Source organism: Peromyscus eremicus, chromosome 8a (assembly GCF_949786415.1).
Source record: "Peromyscus eremicus chromosome 8a, PerEre_H2_v1, whole genome shotgun sequence".
Taxonomy (NCBI): domain Eukaryota; kingdom Metazoa; phylum Chordata; class Mammalia; order Rodentia; family Cricetidae; genus Peromyscus; species Peromyscus eremicus.
The window spans coordinates 80,804,563-80,826,981 of record NC_081423.1 but is presented as its reverse complement, the minus strand read 5'-3'; the positions used below and the strand labels follow the sequence as shown (position 1 = coordinate 80,826,981).

The following is a 22,419-nucleotide window of genomic DNA, read 5'->3' as shown; positions in this document are numbered from 1 at the left end:
CTGCCTCCTGAGTGCTGGGACTAAAGGCGTGCACCACCGCCTGGCTCTACCTGTTTTGTTTTGTTTTGTTTTTTATGCACATGGGTAATTTGCTTATACAGATGTCTGTGCATGCCGTGCTCAGAGAGGGCAGAAGAGGACTTGGGTCCCCTGCAACTCAAATTACAGATGGTTGTGATCTACCATATGGATCCTAGAAGTTGAACCTGTGTCCCCTGGGAGAACAGCCAGTGCTCCTAACTGTTGAGGCATCTCTCCCTAGATTCTGAGTTCTATGCAGTGCTGGGGCTCAAACCTTTGGGTATGCTAGGCAAGTACTCTACAACTGAACTACATTTCTACCCAGCTTTTATTTTTTTTATTTTTATTTTTTTTTCCTTTTTAGGTTGAATTAGGGTCTCACTATCTTCCAAGTGGTTCTTGAACTCACGATATAACATGGGCCGGCCTTGGATTTGTTGCATTCCTCCTGTAATCCCAGGCTAGTGTGAGCTACCACACTCAGCATTTATGTGTGTATATAGCAGTTTTGGGAGAAGTATTAAGGGTTTAATTCAACCCAGGGCCTTCCTATTGTAGGTAAGCACTTTAGCTAGCATTGAGCTATCCCCAGCCTTTTCTTATTAGTTTGAGATAAGGGTTTATATAGCCAAGACTCATTAGCTTCTTGTTCTCCATCCCAAGTGCCTAGATTATAGGTGAGCACTAACATATGAATGCTTTTTTAAAGGTATCATTTATTAATAAAGATGCCATAATTAATAAGTTCCATTTGTGATAGGTCATTTAATGAACATGAAATACTATGCCTCTCCTTCTGATCTGCTGGATGATAAGACTGCATCTCCTATCATTTTGCATGAAAAAAATGGTAAGTGTTTGTTTTTCTTGTACTTTGAGACAGAGAGACAGATCTCTTTATGCAACCTAGGCTGTTCTGGAACTTACTATGTAACACAGGCTAGCTCTGAAACTTACAGTAATCATACATATCACTTTAGCCTTCCAAGAACTGAGGTTATATGTGTGAACTACCATACCCAGCTGGATGTGTTTTTGAGACAGGGTGACCTCAACTGGCTGTATACTTCAAGATGACCTTTACCTCTGATGTGCTGGGGTTTAGGCATACACTATGCTCAGCTTTCTCCAGTGTGTTAAAAATATTTATAAATTTTGCCAGGCAGTGGTGGCGCACGTCTTTAATCCCAGCACTCGGGAGGCAGAGCTAGGAGTATCTCTGTGAGTTCCAGGCCAGCCTGGTCTATAGAGCGAGATCCAGGACAGGCACCAAAACTACACAGAGAAACCCTGTCTCGAAAAAATAAAACAAAACAAAACAAAAAAAATTATTTGTAAAATTCGAATGCCCAGCTTCTCTTCCTGTAATTCATAATGTGATATTTCTTAATGAATTCCCTATCTTTATAATATGTATGGATATAACGCAAACATACATCATATATACACCTCACATAAATATGTGTATGTATTTATGTACCTAAACATTTATATATATATTATATATATAGTAGCTTAATGCGTTAATGATGAAATACAAATTGCTGACATAAAGTAACCAACTTTCCTTACTACTTTAAAGGAGAAGAAGGCTGGGTTTGGGACATGCCAAAATGCCAGCACTGATGAGGATCAGTCAGGTGAACCTGAGTTGAAGGCCAATCTAATCTATGGAGTCATCAAATAAATAATGAAAAAATAAATAAATGTGACTAAAACTGCAGTATTGAATGGCACTTTGTATTTTAACTTTTTCTTTTTGGTATTTTGAGGTAGAATGTCATCTAGTCACAGCTGGGGGGGGGGTCAACTGGCATCAGACTTGTTATGTAACTGATGATGAACTTGGAATTCGGTCCTCTTGGCTCCTGGATGTACACCACCACACCTGGCTTGTGTTTGGACTAATGTAGCAGAAGAGTAGAAGAAATAGTCCAGTACTTTATTTGACCTCAGTATAACTTCAATCATTGATTATTTCCTGTAATTATAAGCCTATTTAAATATATGTTGTGAAGTTGTAAGTGAAAGTATTCATAATGAGCTCTTTAAGATTTTTTTCCCCACTTGGGCTAGGGTGTTATACTCATTAGCAGAATGAAATACTGAGTGGCTGTGGAAAGGTAGCTTGTAGGATTTTTAAGTTTTGTGTCAATTAGAGTATCCGATTAATTATGACTGATAGTGCAGGGTTATTGTTTGCATTTTAGTTGTTGTTTTGTTTCTTTTGAAAAATAAGGTCTTACTCCTCAAGCTGACCTCACACTCACTCTCTACCCCTAGTGATGTCTGCCTTTTTTGTCTTGTTTTTGCGCTTTGTTCTGTTTTTGAGAGTAGGTCTAACTTTGTAGCTCAGGCAGGCTTCTAACTCAGCATTTTCCTTCCTTGTTCTCCAGAGTACTGGGCTTACAGAGTCAGGACCATCACTTCTATGTGTTATTTTTATGTCTTTTAGTGTTGTGATCCTTGTAATCTATGTTAGGAGGAGGAAAACCTTTTTTTCTTTTTCTATTCCCAGTTCCTCGATCTTTGGGCATGAATGCATCAGTGACAATTGAAGGAACATCTGCTATGTACAAACTCCCAATTGCCCCATTAATTATGGGGTCCCATCCAGTTGACAACAAATGGTAAGTTAAATAGGATTTAAAGTAGTGAAGTCCATTTTCAGCATCAAGCTCTTCCTTGAGTTTCTAGATGTTGCCTTTTCCATCTACTAATTCCTCTATTGTTATTTATTTGAATGTTACTATTTGATAACTACTCACAAAACACAAACCTTTACAAATTTGTTTATAATTAATTAAAAAAAAATGTTTTATATGTGTGTTTTGCCTGCATGTGTGTCTGCAACCCATCTGTGTGTCTGGTGCCCTTGAAGGCTAGAAGAGGACATCAGATCCCCTGGGGCTGGAGTTATAGATGGTCTAAGCTGCCATGTGGGTGCTGGGAATTGAACCAGATAGTGTTCTTAACCATCGAGCTATGTCAACATTTCCTATATACTGTATTCTTTGTCCTGAATAAATTAATCAGATTTTTTTTCTGGTTTTGGTACTGGGGTTGAACCCAGAGCTGCAAATGAGAAGGACATACCGTCACATTGAGCCAGACCCTGAGCCCCATCATAAATGTTTTATTAAATACTTCCTACTTAGAAAGATAATTTAATTTTAAATTATGGGGAGGAAAGTAGAAAAGGGAGCTTTTGATAGATGTTATGGGTCTGTGTAATATATACATGTCTAAGAAAAAGTGTTCAGATTTTTCAAAATGGAAAATTTTCCCCTCTTCTTTTTTTTGAAGGACCCCTTCTTTCTCCTCAGTCACTAGTGCCAACAGTGTTGATCTTCCTGCCTGTTTCTTCTTGAAATTTCCTCAGCCAATCCCAGTATCTAAAGCGTTTGTTCAGAAACTGCAGAACTGCACAGGTAAGCTCTTTTTTTAAAAATGTTTGCCAAACTGTAATAAAGATAGGTGCTTATTAAGATAAAACCTACTTTTTATGAATGTGAATGGGGAACTTGAGATTTTCTTAAACAACTTGCAGTCCTTTAGGCCTCAAAGTAGTACTGATGAGTACAGATGTTAGGTATTTCAAACTAGTAAATGCTTTGTAAGTACTTTTTGAATATATAGGTGAATAGGAAGATCATAAAAGGAAATTGGAGCTGTCACTAATTTGATCTTAATGTGATCATTATAATCAGTTCTTGTATTTCCAGGAATCCCATTGTTTGAGACTCCACCGACTTACATGCCACTCTATGAGCTCATCACTCAATTTGAGCTGTCAAAGGATCCAGATCCCCTGCCCTTGAATCACAACATGCGGTTTTATGCTGTAAGTAGGCACTGTGGATCTGGAACATTGTTGGTTCTTTGTAGTATTAGTGAGGTCTGATACCTGTCTGATAGGGGCAAAAAAAGTCATCTGAAACATACTAAAGCAAAAGGGAATGAGCATTTGAATAAAGAAACAACCATGTTTCTCTTTCTCTCTCCCTCTCCCTCTCTCTCTCTCTCTCTCTCTCTCTCTCTCTGTGAATTTATTTATTTATTTATAATGTGTGTTGGCGTTTTGCCTTCATGTATGTACGTGCACCACATGTGTGCCTGGGGCCTGAAGATCACCTGAACTGAAGTTACAGGCAATGTGAGCTGCCATGTAGGACCAAACCTGGGTCCTCTGGAAGAGCAGCCAATGGCTATTACCCGAGGAGCATTTTTTGCTGTTCCCCCTTTTTTTTTTCTAGATAGGTTCTCATGTAACCCAGAATGGGGTTGAACTTAGCAGAGGATGATCTTAAGCCAATCTTCTAGACTGCCGTGACTAAAGGCACTCTGAGAACTATCTACAAGGAAAGCCAGGGCATTTGGGAGGCAGAGGCTTAAGGATTGCCTTGACTCAAGAGGAGTACTTGAGTTATATAGCAAGATCTTTTCTCAAAACTTCTCAAAAAAAAAGTTTTATCAGAATTAAAAATCTTATAATGCTGTCTTGAGCTTTTAGAAGGTTAAAAATGTTAAGAGTTGTTTCTTGAGGGCATGGTGGCACACACCTTTAATCACAGCATTTGGAAGGCAGAAGCAGGCAGATATCTGTGAGTTTGAGGTCAGCCTAGTTAGTTCCAGGACAGCCAGGGCCACGAAGAGAAACCACGTCTCAAAAAAAGAAACAAAAGTTAATTTCTTGGACCAAGTGTGAGACAGTGAGATCCTATCTCAAAAAGGAAAAAAAAAAATTTCCTCTTAACTTACTATTTTTATTTTATGTCTATGACTGTTTTTGCCTGCATGTATATAAGTGTGCTACATTGGTGCACCCACAAAGGCCAGAAGAGGGTGTCAGATTCCCCTGGAATTAGAGTTGGACTGTTGTGAGCTACCATGTGGATGGGTGCTGGGAACTGAACCCAAATCCTAATTCTCTGAAAGAGCAGCAAATGCTCTTAACTGCTGAGCCATCTCTTCAGCCCTAGCCCATTTAAGTGCTTTGGATTTAGAATAAGAAAGATCTTTAAGTGTGAATGGATAACAAGATGCTGACATGTATAAATTATGAAAGGCCCTAAAACCTCATCTGGGTTTGAATTCATAGAAATGTTTAGAGTTTAATTTATATAACATAGAAGCTCCCCAATTCTAGCTACATTATAATTATATAGGTTGTTTTATTTACAATACAGTTTTGTAATTCTTTTTTGGTTTTTTGAGACAGGGTTTCTCTGTGTAGTTTTGGTGCCTGTCCTGGATCTTGCTCTTTGGACCAGGCTGGCCTCGAACTCACAGAGATCCACCTGCCTCTGCCTCCCCAGTACTGGGATTAAAGGTGTGCACCACCTCCGCCTGGTCAGTTTTGTAATTCTTTAGGAATTGTTAATGCAAATTCTAAGGTGATTTTTGTGTTAGCAGTTGTCCTCAATGTTTAATAGTACATTAATAGATATCTTTTAGCTAAACAAATAACTAGTTACCATTCATAATATCAGTTATTGAAAGAGGTCTGTATATATATGTGAAGTTGATTACTTCCCATGCTTTTGATGTGCCCTTTCCCTGCCCCCTTGGCATTCCACCTGCCCCTTCCAGGATAGTTTGTGATTAGGTACAGTGAGTAAGTAAATATCATTGATTTACCATCTTCTTTTTGCCTAGGCCCTTCCAGGTCAGCAGCACTGCTATTTTCTCAATAAGGATGCTCCTCTTCCAGATGGCCAAAGCCTGCAGGGAACACTGGTTAGCAAAATCACCTTTCAGCATCCTGGCCGAGTTCCTCTTATCTTGAATATGATCAGACACCAAGTGGCTTATAACACCCTAATTGGAAGCTGTGTCAAAAGAACTGTTTTAAAAGAAGGTACTCTCCTTCCTTTTGATATACTTAGGGAGAGTGGGGCTGACTTCTCCAATGGCGCTTGAATTTGGTAGCTCATTGAAATATCCATAGAGCTTTAAAGACTACAGATGTTTGTTTTTCTCACCCCGATCAACAGAAATAGAATGTCAGTGTGGCTGGTGTGGTGGTGCATGACTTTAATCCCAGCACTCCAGGAGGCAGAGGCAGGAGGATCTCTGAGTTTGAGAACTGCCTGGTCTACAGAGGGAGTTCTAGGACAGCCAGGGCTACACAGAGAAGTCCTGCCTCATCTCCCTTCCCCAACCCCCAAAAAATGAATGTCAATATAAACAATTGGGAATTTAATCACCACAAATTATTTTGATGGGACTAATTTGTTATACTTGGCATTTATAATAAAAGGCGTGTGTGTGTGTGTGTGTGTGTGTGTGTGTGTGTGTGTGTGTGTGTGTGTGTGTGTGAGAGAGAGAGACAGAGACAGAGACAGAGACTTAACATTTTCTGTATATATATATATTTTTTTTTTTGGTTTTTCAAGACAGGGTTTCTCTGTGTAGCTTTGCATCCTTTTCTGGAACTAACTCGGTAGCCCAGGCTGGCCTCGAACTCACAGAGCTCCGCCTGGCTCTGCCTCCCGAGTGCTGGGATTAAAGGCATGCGCCACCACACTGCCTGGCTCATTTTCTGTATTTTTTTGCTTTATTTTTGAGATGGGCTCATTTTGTAGTCCAGGCTGGCCTTGAACTTACTATGTTCCCCAGGCTAGCCTTGAAATTGAAGTGATCCTCCTGCTTCAGCCTCCTATGTTAAGATTAAAGTCTGTACCATTCTTCCTGTCCCCTTTTTCTAAATAGTAACATAGCTAAGCCTTGTGTCTTTACTTTGCTGTCTTGCTGCACTTTGTTAAATGGTTTCTCAGTAATAAAGGTTATGTTGTTCTGAGTGCTAGATCTAGTCCTGAAAATATCACCCCACCCTGTTTTTGGAGTATCTAGCTATATGACTTTAAAAAGCCAAGATCTACGACCTGTCCTTTTTCTTTCTGGATTCTAAAAGGCTTTTTTTTTTTTTTTTTTAAACACAGTTGACTATTTGAAGCTTTGATGGAAATTTTGGCTACTCTAGTTAATCAGTTAATTTTAACCTTGGTCAAATATCATTCTAGTGATAGTTACCTAGTGTTAGATATGTATCAGTGGAAGTTGTAGGCAACAAGAAACAAGGCCTGTAAATCTAGAGAACTACTTCAGAAATTTTGTTTAGAGATAGGGTCTCAGGTACCCCAGATAAGCTTGAACTAAGTATGCAGTGGAAGCTACTCTTAAATTTCTGATTCTTCTACCTCCAAGTCTCAAGTGCTGGGATTATGGGTGTGTACTACCATTCCAATATAAAAATGAGAATTAGGAAAAAAAGAGTATGTGTATGTGTGAGTACTTGGGCCTAGGCCACTAGAGTGTTTGGCTGAAGAACCAGATTGCCTGGCATAGTGGTGCATTCCTTTAATTCCAGCCTTTGAGAGGCAGAGGCAAGTGAATCTCTGAGCTACACTAAGAAACCCTGTTTCCAAAAAAAAAAAACCTGACTAAAGTAAGTTGTGGCTTTTAGGTACAGTTGTTGTCTACCACTGGTGAAGCCATGGGTTCAATTTGTTAGCCCTACAAAAAGTAAAACAAACAAACAAACTAAAAACAATAACCAAAACAAATCTATAATGAAGGCTTACATATGTATCTGGTATAAGTGTGTGAATGTGTGTATGTCATTAGTTTGACACAGGGTATCACTGTTTTCCTGACTGGCCCGGAACTTGGTATGTAGACTAGACTGGTCTCAATCAACCTCACAGAGATCTCTACCTACTCTGCCTCCAAGTGCTGAAATTAAAGCTGTGTGCCACCATGCCCAACTAAATACATCATTTTAGATTATGACCCTTACCTCTCTGTTTACCAGATTATATGCTGCATAGTTGACAGATAAATACCTTGATAGAAAGTAGGTTTTATTCTGGCTATGGTGGTGCAGATTGTAATCTCAACACTAGCAGGCAAAGGCAGGTGGATCTCTACATAGAGTTCTTGGGCTGCATGGTGAAACCCTGTCTGAAAAGCAAAAGAACAACCAACCAAAAGCAGTGGGTTTTATGGTAGTAGGACTAGGTGGCTTGTCAAATAGAATGGAAACACTGAGAGCTGGGCATGACGGCAAATACCTTTCAAGTCAGTACTAGAGCGGCTAAGACAGGAGGAGTATGGGTTCAAGAGTAGCCTGGGCTACACAACAAGACCACGTCATACATTATAGAATGAAACAAGATAGTATGTTTACTAAGTTGTTTTTGTTTAAAAAAAATTTTATATTTTATTTTATATGCATGAATGTTTTGCTTGTCTTGTATGTATGTGTACCATGTGAGTCTGGTGGTCAACTGGCTATTTCACTGTCTATATAAAGACAATTATTTGTTTGTCTCATGTCTTAAGTATGGTTATGCTCTTTTTCCTTGTTTTTTAGACTCTCCTGGGCTCCTCCAGTTTGAAGTGTGTCCGCTCTCAGAGTCTCGCTTCAGTGTATCTTTTCAGCACCCTGTGAATGACTCCCTTGTGTGTGGTGAGTTGTTTGGGTGGAAACATCTTTCTTGGGAATGTATCTTTGTGGTTTTTTTCGAGACAGGGTTTCTCTGTGTCAGCCTGGAACTCAAAGAGATCCATCTGGCTTTGCCTCCCTAGTGCTGGGATTAAAGTATCTTTTCTTACAAGGTGAGTAGCTGAATGTATGACAAGTATCTGTACATTTTGTCTTTCAGTGGTAATGGATGTGCAGGACTCAACACATGTGAGCTGTAAACTCTACAAGGGGCTGTCAGATGCACTCATCTGTACAGATGACTTCATTGCCAAAGTTGTTCAAAGGTAGTGGTGGCCCTTTTTCCATAAGAATTCCACTAAGATTTGTACAAAGTGTGTTTGCTTTTATTTATTTATGTTGTTTTTCAAGACAGGGTTTGGGTTTCTCTGTGTAGCCCTGACTGTCCTGGAACTCACTCTGTAGACCAGGCTGGCCTGGAACTCATCCTCCTGCCTCTGTCTCCAGAGTGCTGGGATTAAAGATGTGCATCACCATGCTGCATGCTTTATTTTTTTTTTTTTTATTTTTATTTATTTATTTTTTTTTTTAAAGATTTATTTATTTATTATACAGTGTTCTGTTTGCATGTATCCCTGCAGGCCAGAAGAGGGAGCCAGATCTCATTACAGATGGTTGTGAGCCACCATATGGGTGCTGGGAATTGAACTCAGGACCTCTGGAAGAACAGCCAGTGTTCTTAACCTCTGAGCCATCTCTCCAGCCCCGCATGCTTTATTTTTTACCTGAATTAAAAGAGAGACATTGCCATTTATTTGAATTCACTATGCTTTGGGTTAAAAAAAAAAATGTGAATTTTGTTTGTTACTTAAATATCAGTATGAAAACAATAGGGGTAAGGCTGGTAATTTTTTTTTTCTTTTTCTTTTTCTTTTTTTTTTTTGGTTTTTCGAGACAGGGTTTCTCTGTGTAGCTTTGCGCCTTTCCTGGAACTCACTTGGTAGCCCAGGCTGGCCTCGAACTCACAAAGATCCGCCTGGCTCTGCCTCCCGAGTGCTGGGATTAAAGGCGTGTGCCACCACTGCCCGGCCCAAGGCTGGTAATTTTTTTTGTTTGTTTGTTTTGTTTTGTTTTTCAAGACAGGGTTTCTCTGTGTAGCTTTGCGCCTTTCCTGGAACTCACTTGGTAGTCCAGGCTGGCCTCGAACTCACAGAGATCCGCCTGGCTCTGCCTGCCGAGTGCTGGGATTAAAGGCGTGCGCAACCATCGCCCGGCAAAGGCTGGTAATTTTTAAGCCTTGTTATTAAGATACTTTTCAGGTGAGAGAGAGCTAGAAAAAGATGCACCTTTTCTTCCTTCCTTTCTTTTTTTTTTTTTGTTTTTGTTTTTGTTTTTGTTTTTTGAGACAGGGTTTCTCTGTGTAGTTTTGGTGCCTGTCCTGGATCTTGCTCTGTAAACCAGGCTGGCCTTGAACTCACAGAGATCTATTGGCTCTGCCTCCCAAGTGCTGGGATTAAAGGCATGTGCCACCACCGCCCAGCTTTTTTCTTTTCTTCTTTTTTTTAAAGACAGGTTCTCATTATTGCTGACATAGAACTTGCTATTTAGGACTGGTGGGCCTTGAGTTCAGAGAATGGCCTCCCTTTCTTTGCCTTGTGAATCTCGAGATGGAAGGGCAGGCATCACCATCCTAGCCTTGAACTTACCTCTTTTTTCACATTTTAAGGGATAGACCATGTGAAATGGCAATGTGTGGGAAGTTAATCTTTAAACCAGTGAGCTTCCTGGAAACATTAATATGTAATTTTGAAGTATTTCTTTCTAAAGTAGTGGGCTGACAAAGTCTATTTAAAAATAGATGTTGTTCATTTAAGTTTTGAGACAGGACCTCAGTCTTCCAAGCTGGCCTTGATAATGTAACAAAGGATGACCTTGAACTCCCTATCATTCTGCCTCCACTTCCTGAATGCTTTCATTCGAGGTTTTTGCCACCCCACCTGCTTTATTTGGTGCCGGGGAGGAAGCCCAGGGTTGAGTTCATGGAAGACATACACTGTAGCAGTTGAGCAACACCCCCAAGCCTCAAAAGTACATTTTAATAGATTCCCATTGAATTTTTCCTTTCAAGCAAAAATATCAGAGTCTTTAAGACAGAACACTTACAGTTTACAATGCCCAAAATATGATTGTTTAGCGTAGGACAAAATTTGGTAATACACATACTAAAGCAAAATGTTTCCCAAAGTATGTTTATAGTCTAAATTTACCTGAAAGTTAGAAGTGTTTTGTTAAGCTAAGCAGTACTGCATCACCAGCAATAGTACTTTTAACAAGTATTTTTGGTATTGTCAATGGCTTCTTTATTGGTTTCATATGTATCACCTGTACCCCCAAAAGGAAGGTATTTTATTACTGGATTCCATTATCATTATAATCCCTTCCCTTGTTTCTCCTATTTTTCATTTTTGAGACAGGGTCTGGCTGTTGTAGTTCAAATGGGCTTTGAAGTCACAATTCTTGTTCCACCCATGCCTGAGGACTAGCTTCCTTTTATTTCAGTGTAAGCTGGTTTTGGACTCTGGTTTGGTTTTAGTGCGTGTTCCATAAGTGTTGCATCACAATTCTTTTTAGAATCAGTATACTCAAAGCTTTGTAATTTGATAAAATTACTCTTGTCTTATAGATTACTTTATCTGAAAATTGCTAACTATAAACTTGTGAGGCTTATCTAAATCTCAGGCAAAAGTAGAGCCCTTTGTTCCAAATAAATGTTAGGTTGTATTCATCCGCTAATGAATGCAGTGCTAACTTTTTCCCCCTCCTATCTTACAGATGTATGTCCATCCCTGTGACGATGAGGGCTATTCGGAGGAAGGCTGAAACCATACAGGCTGACACCCCAGCACTGTCCCTCATTGCAGAGACAGTTGAAGACATGGTGAAAAAGAACCTGCCCCCGGCTAGCAGCCCAGGGTATGGCATGGCCACAGGCAACAACCCAATGAGTGGTACCACCACACCAACCAACACCTTTCCGGGGGGTCCCATTACCACCTTGTTTAACATGAGCATGAGCATCAGAGATCGGCATGAGTCGGTGGGCCATGGGGAGGACTTCAGCAAGGTTTCTCAGAACCCAATTCTTACCAGTTTGTTGCAAATCACAGGGAACGGGGGGTCTACCATTGGCTCGAGTCCGACCCCTCCTCATCACACGCCGCCACCTGTCTCTTCGATGGCCGGCAACACCAAGAACCACCCGATGCTCATGAACCTTCTTAAAGATAACCCTGCCCAGGATTTCTCAACCCTTTATGGAAGCAGCCCTTTAGAAAGGCAGAACTCCTCTTCCGGATCACCCCGGATGGAAATATGCTCGGGGAGCAACAAGACCAAGAAGAAGAAGTCATCAAGAGTACCACCTGACAAATCCAAGCACCAGACTGAAGACGATTTTCAGAGAGAGCTCTTTTCAATGGATGTCGACTCACAGAACCCTATGTTTGATGTCAGCATGACAGCTGACGCGCTGGATACACCTCATATCACTCCAGCTCCAAGCCAGTGTAGTACTCCCCCAACAACTTACCCACAACCAGTACCTCACCCCCAACCTAGTATTCAAAGGATGGTTCGACTATCCAGTTCAGACAGCATTGGCCCAGATGTAACTGATATCCTTTCAGACATTGCAGAAGAAGCCTCAAAGCTTCCCAGCACTAGTGATGATTGCCCACCCATTGGCACCCCGGTTCGAGATCCTTCAAGTTCTGGGCACTCTCAGAGTGCCCTCTTTGACTCTGATGTCTTTCAAACTAATAATAATGAAAATCCATACACTGATCCAGCTGACCTTATTGCTGATGCTGCTGGAAGCCCCAGTAGTGATTCTCCTACCAATCATTTTTTCCCTGATGGAGTAGATTTTAATCCTGATTTGTTGAATAGCCAAAGCCAAAGTGGTTTTGGAGAAGAATATTTTGATGAAAGTAGTCAAAGTGGGGATAATGATGATTTCAAAGGATTTGCATCTCAGGCTCTAAATACCTTGGGGATGCCAATGCTTGGAGGTGATAACGGGGAGACAAAATTTAAGAGCAGTAGCCAAGCTGACACAGTTGACTTCAGTATTATATCAGTAGCTGGTAAGGCTTTGGGTCCTGCAGATCTTATGGAGCACCACAGTGGTAGTCAGAGTCCTTTAATGACCACTGGAGAATTGGGGAAAGACAAAACTCAGAAGAGGGTAAAGGAAGGTAACGGCACTGGTGCTAGCAGTGTGTCAGGCCCTGGGTTAGATAGCAAACCAGGCAAGCGCAGCCGAACTCCTTCCAATGATGGGAAGAGCAAAGATAAGCCTCCGAAGCGGAAGAAGGCAGACACTGAGGGGAAGTCTCCATCTCACAGTTCTTCTAATAGACCTTTCACCCCACCTACCAGCACAGGCGGGTCCAAATCTCCAGGCAGTTCAGGAAGGTCTCAGACTCCCCCAGGTGTTGCTACCCCGCCCATTCCCAAAATCACCATTCAGATTCCTAAGGGCACAGTGATGGTAGGCAAGCCTTCCTCCCACAGTCAGTACACCAGCAGTGGTTCCGTGTCTTCCTCTGGCAGCAAAGGCCACCATAGCCATTCCTCCTCCTCTTCCTCATCTTCTGCTTCCACCTCAGGCAAGATGAAAAGCAGTAAATCGGAAGGCTCATCAAGTTCCAAGCTAAGTGGCAGTATGTATTCTAACCAAGGGTCCTCTGGATCCAGCCAGTCCAAAAGTTCATCTCAGACTGGGGGAAAGCCAGGCTCCTCTCCCATTACCAAACATGGACTGAGCAGTGGATCTAGCAGTACTAAGGTGAAACCTCAAGGCAAGCCATCCTCACTTATGAATCCTTCTATAAGTAAACCAAACATATCCCCTTCTCATTCAAGGCCTCCTGGAGGCTCAGAGAAGCTTGCCTCTCCAATGAAGCCTGTTCCTGGCACCCCCCCATCCTCTAAAGCCAAGTCCCCTATCAGTTCAGGTTCTGGTGGCTCTCATATGTCAGGAACTAGTTCAAGCTCTGGCATGAAGTCATCTTCAGGGTCAGGGTCCTCAGGCTCAATGTCTCAGAAAACTCCCCCGGCATCTAATTCGTGTACACCATCTGCCTCCTCATTTTCCTCAAGTGGTTCTTCCATGTCCTCTTCTCAGAATCAGCATGGAAGTTCCAAAGGGAAATCTCCTAGTAGGAATAAGAAGCCTTCCTTGACAGCTGTCATAGATAAACTGAAGCATGGGGTTGTTACCAGTGGGCCTGGGGGTGAGGATCCAGTGGACAGTCAGATGGGAGTAAGCACAAATTCTAACCATCCCATGTCCTCCAAACATAACATGTCAGGAGGGGAGTTCCAGAGCAAGCGTGAGAAAAGCGATAAAGACAAATCAAAGGTTTCTACTTCTGGAGGCTCAGTGGATTCTTCTAAGAAGACCTCAGAGTCAAAAAATGTGGGGAGCACGGGTGTGGCAAAAATTATCATCAGCAAACATGATGGAGGCTCCCCTAGCATTAAAGCCAAAGTGACTCTACAGAAACCAGGAGAAAGTAGTGGAGAAGGGCTCAGGCCACAGATAGCCTCTTCAAAAAACTATGGTTCTCCATTGATCAGTGGTTCCACTCCAAAGCATGAACGTGGTTCTCCCAGCCATAGTAAGTCACCAGCATATACACCCCAGAATGTGGACAGTGAAAGTGAGTCAGGTTCCTCTATAGCAGAGAAATCTTACCAGAACAGTCCCAGCTCAGATGATGGTATCCGACCACTTCCAGAATACAGCACAGAGAAGCACAAGAAGCACAAAAAGGAAAAGAAGAAAGTCAAAGACAGAGACCGGGACAGAGACAAAGACAGAGACAAGAAAAAATCTCACAACATCAAACCAGAGAATTGGTCTAAATCGCCCATTTCTTCAGATCAGACGTTGTCTATGACAAATAACCCAATCTTATCTGCAGACAGGCCTTCAAGGCTTAGCCCTGACTTTATGATTGGGGAGGAAGATGATGATCTTATGGATGTGGCCCTGATTGGCAATTAAGAACCTTATTTTCTAAACATATGTCCAGAGAAGAAACTAATGATACATTTACATGTAAACCAACACAAGGGGTGAGTCAGACAGGCCTGATCTGTGCTTAAGATTCCTAACGGGCATGGCCTCTACACCAAGCTGGGTACATTTATAAAAGTATATCTAAACCCTACTAAAGGGACCATGGGGTTGGTTGTTCAACAAGTCATATTTCTTTGCCAGAAAGAAATGCTAAAAAATACTTGCTTAAGAAGGGGAGGGGGTGGGAAAGGGTATAGAGAGGGAAGGGTGGGAAAACTGTTGTGGGAAATATTCATATATATTTTTCTCCCTTTTTCCATTTTCAGGACATGCTTTAAACTCATTTTAGTGCATGTATTTGAAGGGCTGGGCAGAAAATGAAAAAAGCAATACATTCCTTGATGCGTTTGCATGAAGGTTGTTCACCTTTGGTAGTTGTCCATTGGAAGCATGGGCAAGGGAAGGACTCTGGCGGTTTTGGACACTTCAAGCAATGTTTGGTGTCTGTTTTTTAGGAGTGATTGGGGGAGGGAAAATTATTTTAGCTATTTATTTGTAATATTTTAATCCTTAATGTTTGTTTTTATGCAATGTTTGTTCTTAAATCTATGAAGGTTATGGTTCACAATGATAGGCAGGAAGGGCGAAGTTTGTTTGGTGGTGGGGAGCTCGCAGTTTTTGCTGATGCTGCAGCATCAAAGCCCGCACAGGCTAATCAGAGCCTGTCTTTGAAGTGAAATAGAAAAACCAAAACTATTATCTTTGGAGGTTTTTCACAGGGTTCAGACATCATAGGAATAATAGGAGTTACCTCCCTATGCAGTTAAAAGATTTATCTTTTTTTGTTAAAAAGGAAGGGTGGCTTAGGGGGTATAAATATGTTTTCAGATTCTATACCCTATAGTATGAAAACCATTACAGAATTAATAGTTCTCCTAGTTCCACAATGTGCCAAAAGTCTACATCCCAGCATTTTGTTTGCAGGAGAGCTGATGCCATTCCTAAGAGCTGGACTCTTTGTTTCTCTTCATCACAAGGAGGAGGAGTTCAGACTTAAGTCACTCTACTGTGTGCTCCCCGAGATAAACAGTTTAAAAAATGCAGCCATAGTTCACTTAAAACAATTTCAAGCTCACTTGAAGTAACAGGGGCCTGGAATGCTAAGTGAGCATGAAGATAAACCTTGCTACTGTGTAGCATACAATTGGACCTTTTTGGAGAAACAGGTCTGAATCTGGATTCTGAGGGACATCAAATGAAGCCCTTCTCATAAATAGAGAAATCCAGGAGACCACTTTGAGTGCAACAGAAGTTCTCAGTATTTGGAGGTCCTCACAAAAACCCGCGGCCTTACTTTGATTTTGCCACCTGCACTGTGCCGTTCCTGATGGTTCCGTTCAGGATCTGGATCAGCGGGACGGGGCATAATCCCCAGCACAACTCTTCTGGATCACACACACACACACACACACATACACACACACACACACACAAAAAAAAAAAAAAAAAAAAAAGAGCCAGGTGATTCATGTCTGTGTATGTTACAAGTGGAGTGACTTCATCAGATACGGACGATTTCTATATCCAACTCTGCAGGTTGGAGTTAGCGTAGACTTGGGAAATCTACTGTGGCTTTCTTTCCTGACTGTTTCTCATTTCCTTTGGTGTTCTCCCTTTTCTGGTCATCAGTTCTCAACAACTCCGCCGTTTCTGTGTCCCAAGGCAATAAATAGGAAACAAAACTGTAAAGTGGAGCAAGAAAAGTTACCTGTTACCCTATCAGAGTCCACTGTCTTGGGTGACACTAACGAGGACATGGGCAAGGTGACACTGGAGTGCTTTATCTTGTGGTGCTGATGCAGTGGCAGTGTCTCAGATATACAACCAGGTTGGATTTCTCAGAAGTTTGCCACCTGGTTCTGAATCTTATCCTCTTAGTTTCTGCAGGAAAGTTAAAGTTATATGGTGTTTCAGTTTGTTCTGGGTGGGGATGATCTCATGGGGAAATGTACTGCATAGTATAAGGGGCTCAGTCCCCCCAAGCAGCGCCAACAAATACCAAAATGAGTAAACTGGGAAGCTTTTTCTCTCTTTCTGTCTTCATCCCAGATCAAAGAATCCCGAGTTAGGATCTGGATGAAGGATAAGCCCCTGAATTGTCGATGGGCACACCCCACACAATGGCCCAGCATCTGAACTTGCTTAACAGGGAGCCGGGGCTAAACTGCTTCACCCTGCCTGGGAACCAGGGAGCACTGCATTTCTCCATAGGGTGGAGGAGAAGAAGCAGAATAAACCAAGCCTGGGACACCTCCCTCCCATCCAGGTGTGCTCATTCTCCTGTTTGAAAAGGCGGCAAGAACATGAAGTCAACTTCCACCTGATGGCTGCTGTTGGACGTTCTGTATTTTCAGTTTGACCTGATTCTTCTGTCTTTTGGCTTCATGTTAAGGGCCTTTGGACAAAATCTGCTCTGATGTACACGAATATTTCAGATTCAAATTCAGTGTATCTTAAAACAAGTGTTTCCACTGTGAGCAAGGGGGACCCGATATAATTGCCAAAGCCAGCTTGAGGTTGATAACTCTTGAATTGGATTTTATTTTTGTCAGGCCAAGGTCTGAGAATCTAGAACAGCAATATCCTGAATTTTCAGAAGAGCCAGTGAGTCACATAGTATCCACAGTTGAGTCACAGCAGATGTCAGTATAGAAAACATTCACAATCCCTGGGTAATCTCATTTTCTATTTTATTTTTATCTTTAGCCCTTCCCCCCAATTATTTGACTTGGAATTAACTTTTGGAGGGACAGGCAGTATTATCTTAGAAGCTGGGTTGGGAAACATGCTCAATAATAGAGCTGAGCTTTACATTTTGAGTTTAAACATGTACATCAGGAGCAGCGGGAAGGGTCTTAAAGTATTTCTCATTTGATTTTCGGTGTGTATGGCTGTTATGTAAATATTTTGGGGTTTGTTTTTTTTTTTTTTGAAATTGGAAAAATCTGTGGGATTTTTCCCCCTTTAAAACATTACAAAAAAAGAAAGAAAAAGAAAAGAAAAACTGTTTCTTTACATACAAATAAATTTCTTTGATAAAAAGTAATAAGCCTCTGAAGTTTTTGTTTTTTCAAAAGGGATACTAGGCAGCCCTGGCTGGCTTGGAACTCACTGTGTAGATCAGGCTGGCCTCTTGTTTTTTGAGACTGGGTTTTATGTAGCCCAGCCAGACCTTGAACTCTTCATCCTCTTGCTCTCCTCTTTCCAAGAGTTGGGGTGCCGGACCTTTGTTTGTTTTGTGATTTGTCTCTGAGTCAAATCACAAAGAACTTGCTATGTAGCACAGTATGATTCAGAACTCAAGCAGTCCTTATATCTCAACCTCCGGAACATTGGGATTACAGGTATGAGTCAACACCATAAAATCTTATCCTTTGAATATTTTCATTTGATAAGTGTCTGAAAAATCCAAATTAGTTAAAAACCAAGGGCTTCCCTGAGTTTTTTAAATGTGCTCACAGGAATGCATAGCTGGTTGACTCAAGGGACAGATTTTATTTTTGTCTATATTTGATTTGTTTTTGTGTGCCGGTTTTTCTTACTTTTTCCTGATTTGCAGTTGGTATAAAATTCATCAGTAACTTGCTGGGATGCTACTAAACGTTGCTGGTTTTTCCACTGGCTGAAGTAAAGTAAATGCTTAAAAGCATGTAGGACTCAAAGAGAATGTAACATGTGAACCTAGGTTTTTTGTGGTCAAGAACTGAATTTTTTGAAGAGAGTGTAAGAAGGCCTCTTTATGGGGAAAAAGAAAGTTTGGCCAAGGGTCATGACATGTGTTTAATGCCAGAACTGGGGAGTCAGAGGCAGGTGGGTCTCTCGAATTCAAGGACAGCCAGAGTTCAAGGACAGCCAGTGCTATATAAACTATGGTTAAAAAAAAAAAAAGTTTATTAATAAAGTGCTTGAAGTCAATATGTAAGCTAAAAAGTTTTCTATAATGGTTCTCGGCACTTGTTGCTCTTAAATGTCCATCTTGATCGGATTCCAATTAAAACTAAAGGGTGTGAGGCAAACTCATAACTGCTTTGAGTATACAATTAAAAGCAGCATTGTGGCCTCATCTAGCAAGGGCGCTATTTATGATAGTTTTTAATGTTTCAGATAGGTACATTGTGTAATGTGTTTCTCTTTGAAGGGACAACTCACTCTAGATGGTTTCATAATTCATGGACAATAGGTCATAGATTTAGGAATCTTGAAGGCTGGAGTTTACATTAATAGTAAGATGACAAGGACTAGCTTCCCTACTGAGCCTAGCCCAATGAAAGTCATCGTTTTCTGTGGTCAAACGCCCCCGCCTACTCTCTCCTACATGCTTGTTTCTCCCGCCGAAATGGCGTCAGGTTGAGGCTCTCACCAACCAGCGCCCTGATTGGAGGGTGGGCAGCCACTGCAGCCCATTGGGCGCCACCGGCCGGGGGGCGGGGATGCCAAAGGCCCTTGTGCCTTGCCTGCCCCCACCCCACCGACGTGAGCCCCTCCCCCGGCCCAAGACTGGGTGCCGGGCTGGGGCATCGCACCCCCTGACCCCGAGGTGAAGCCTCACTACCAGTCCCTGTGCAGAGCCGAGCGCTAGGTCCGCCTCTTAGCGCCGCCAGCTCCTGCCTTCCGGAGCCAGGCACCGAGAGACAGCCGCCCCGCAGCGGCCCCCCAGGCCTCCCCGCAGCACCCCGTAATGCAATTCACCGGGACCGGGGCGGCGGCGGCGGCAGTACCCACGCCGGCGGCGGCAGCACTGCCCCAACCCAGAGACGCCTAGAAAAAGGAGGAAAATGGCTCCGAGCAGGGACCGCCTGCTGCACTTTGGGTTCAAGGCGACAGTGAGTGACAGAGGACGGGAGGGAGTTGGGTGGCCAGGACGATGTGGGTGCCAGCTCAGGCCGCCGCTGAAGTGACTAGACTAGGGCTGGGGACACTTAAGCTGGCAGCTCAGGTTCCGCGTGGGTCGGTGCGTGCTGGTGAGTCTTCGGAGCGGCGGGGAGGGTTCCGGTGATGTGCGGTCCCTGCTTCGCTCTCCTCGCCGGTCCGCGGGCACGCGCGCACTCGCACCCGCCCCACAGCCCCCCACCGCCACCCCCCTCCACACACGCACGCACACTCGGGCACTTTCCTGCCTCTCCTTGTCCCGGTGGGCTCGCGCCCGGCCGCCCCACGCTCCGGCTGCTCGCGGGCTCGCCGTCCGGGGCTGCGCCCGGTGGGGGAGGGGTGGGCTCGCGCCGCCGCCGCCGCCGCCGCCGCCGCGGAGCGCTCCTCCCCTCCCCCGGCGTTCCGAGGCCCGGGCGGCTCTGCCCAATGAGGAGCGGCGTTGCTGGCAGGTGGGGAGTGTTTTTGTTTTGGGTTGAAGTTGAGGCTTTGGAGAGAACCGAGCCTGCGACTGGCAGTCGTCGCGGCCGCGGACGCCGCGGGCGGTGGTGGAGGCCCCGCGGGACTCGAGCGGCCTGTCCTCCGCGTCGGACGGGCGGGCCTCGCGTTACCGTCTCCGCCTCCCGCTCCCGGAACTCCCGGGCCTGCCCTGGCCCCTGTCTTTGCACTCCGCACGCCGCAGCGCCCTGTCCGGGCCGCACCCGCTGGCCCCATGAGGAGGGACGTGAACGGAGTGACCAAGAGCAGGTTTGAGGTGTGAGCTCGGAGGGGTCTCGGGCGGCGAGGAAGGCCAGCTCTCACACCCCAAACAGTCGCCCTCCCGGAGCCGCCTCCCTTGTGCGGCCCGCCACCCGCCCCCGGCGGGGCAGCCAGCGTCCTCCCCTGCTCGCGACCCGAAAACCCTGCGCACCGGCTTGCCTCGCCTTCCGGGAGGCTCGCCTGCTGCCCCTTCCACCCGCGGGCTCCGGACCGGATTAGCCCTGGCGCCCAAAATCCCCCCTCCCCCCATAACACTCGAGCTTCCCATTCTTTGCCCAGCCCTTGGCTAGCCTCTTTCCACCACGCAGTGAGACACCCGTCCCCGACTGGCCAGCGCCTGCTGCCTTCGTGAATCCTTTGCCACCTCCCGAGCGGGAATCGATGAGTCCTCGCTGCAAGTAGGAAGTGGGGGTGGTAAACTAGGATGATAGAGGCGACTGCTGGGTTTTTGGTGCTGTTTGGATATTGTTCTAACACTTCCTCTTCCCCGTTCAGGCTGTACTTCTGTGGTCATTGTTATTGGTAACTTAGACATCTGTTCAGAGAATGTGAGGAAGGTCTAAGAGCCTTCGGAGAATTCATTTCTGTTTTTGCCTTACGTTTGTCCTCTGGAGTGGGAGGTTTGTAGTCTTGGAATTCAACAGTAGATCGTCAGAAAGCTCTTTAAAGAGAATTCACGGACTGAGAAAGGGATTCCTTTGGGAAGTATTGTAACTACTGATGAAATACAATAGTATAATAATGTGCAGGAGGATTCATTGGTAGGCTGAAAGACAAAGAAACTTAGACAACAAGAGTAAATGTTACCTGGCCTTTGCTGGCAGAGACTCAGGCTGACCTGGGGTCACTCCAGGCTAGTGTACGCCTCACTTGTGTTTCTCTCTCTCCCACTCTCTCATTGTGTTTTTAACACTCAGTGTTTTCCTTTAGCTCTCTTTGAAAGTTGAAAACGAGGCAGGAATTTATGGGCTTGGGGTGAAAGTCTTACCTAGGGATGGAACCTCTGTTTAGTCTTTGTATTTTTAAGAGCATGAGAAAAAAAAATACTTGAAGATACAACTAAAGATTAAGGTAGGGCAGCTGTGAGGGAAATTTAAACTAAGAGTTAGAGTATGAAGTTGAAGTGATGAGTGGAGAAAATCAAAGTCATTGGTTACATTAGAGTTTTACGTGTAATTTAACAACAGGGATGGGGTGTGGGGGGAAGCGTAATAAAAATTACCTATGTGGGACGTTGTATTGCTCTAAAGTAGGGAGTCCGATAAGGTTAATTTATGGCGGTTTCAAATTCAGTGCTACTGTAAAACCATTGAAATTACTAACTAGACATTTGGCAGTTTAGGGGTACTCCAAAGAGTCCAAAAATGCTGAAGATTGAGTGGGGTCTGACCTTTTGAATTGCAGTGAGTTCTTTACCAATTTGCTATTCCCTTTTAGGTTGTGGAATATTTATTGGGAAAGACTTATTGTCATTTGTGCTTGAAAACTACATTCTGTTTTACTTTCAAATATTTGTTTTGTTTTGTTTTTCTTGAGATAGGGTCCCATGTAGTCTGTGACCTTGAGATGATCCTCCACCTCCCAAGTGCTTTGATCACAGATATGAGCCACCATGCCCTGCTTCATGAACTTTTAAACCCTGAAAATTGCCAGGCTATGCTTTGCATACCTTTACCCCAGCACTCAAGAGGCAGAGACAGGCAGATCTCTGCCTATTCAAGGCCAGGCTGGTGTACATAGAGAGTTCCAGAACACTCAGGGACACAGAGAAATCCTGTCTCAAAATAAAAACAAAATAAAAATCCTCAGAGCTCAGAATCCTTTATAAGGGGCTGATTATTTCATAATGTATAACCTATATAAGTAGGTTATTTCAGAATGAGAATTTTTGTGAGTTGAGGAAATCTATACAGAAAATAATAGCTAATTTCAAATTGTGATCATGACTAATACAAGTGAGGGACTCTTGCCCCACCCCAAGATGAGAGAGACTTATCTTTGCATACTGGATTCAGTATAACCTTTTAATGGAGTGTTCTAATGTCCTCTTTGTGTGGGTGGGTGTGGGTGTGTGGTGTGTGTGTTTCTTTGTTTGGTCTTTGTGGTACTGGAGACCCAACACAAGACCCTGCAAGAGCTAACTCATCCAGCCTTTGTTGTTTTGAGACAAATTCTC

At 43.4% G+C, this 22,419-nt stretch overlaps 2 protein-coding genes across 6 annotated transcripts in view; both read left to right on the top strand.

The window, feature by feature from the left end:
- The window catches only part of Med1 (mediator complex subunit 1), a 36,540-nt gene extending 18,873 nt beyond the window's left edge, over nucleotides 1–17,667 (top strand). The window contains exons 10-18 of one of the 3 annotated variants that reach the window (XM_059271673.1): nucleotides 782–871; nucleotides 2,540–2,651; nucleotides 3,328–3,452; nucleotides 3,747–3,865; nucleotides 5,680–5,881; nucleotides 8,399–8,494; nucleotides 8,691–8,796; nucleotides 11,303–11,443; nucleotides 16,668–17,667. In XM_059271673.1, coding sequence (XP_059127656.1) covers nucleotides 782–871; nucleotides 2,540–2,651; nucleotides 3,328–3,452; nucleotides 3,747–3,865; nucleotides 5,680–5,881; nucleotides 8,399–8,494; nucleotides 8,691–8,796; nucleotides 11,303–11,443; nucleotides 16,668–16,698 — 1,022 coding nt within the window. In that variant the 3' untranslated portion in view covers nucleotides 16,699–17,667. Of the gene's footprint in view, nucleotides 1–781; nucleotides 872–2,539; nucleotides 2,652–3,327; nucleotides 3,453–3,746; nucleotides 3,866–5,679; nucleotides 5,882–8,398; nucleotides 8,495–8,690; nucleotides 8,797–11,302; nucleotides 16,027–16,667 lie in introns of those variants that run through there. The other 2 variants (XM_059271674.1, XM_059271671.1) reach the window with 2 other exon arrangements.
- Nucleotides 17,668–19,117: 1,450 nt separating this feature from the next.
- Fbxl20 (F-box and leucine rich repeat protein 20) overlaps nucleotides 19,118–22,419 on the top strand; it is a 68,719-nt gene continuing 65,417 nt past the window's right edge. Inside the window, exon 1 of one of the 3 annotated variants that reach the window (XM_059271668.1) lies at nucleotides 19,118–19,441. In XM_059271668.1, the coding sequence (XP_059127651.1) occupies nucleotides 19,394–19,441 (48 nt within the window). In that variant the 5' untranslated portion in view covers nucleotides 19,118–19,393. The other 2 variants (XM_059271670.1, XM_059271669.1) reach the window with 2 other exon arrangements.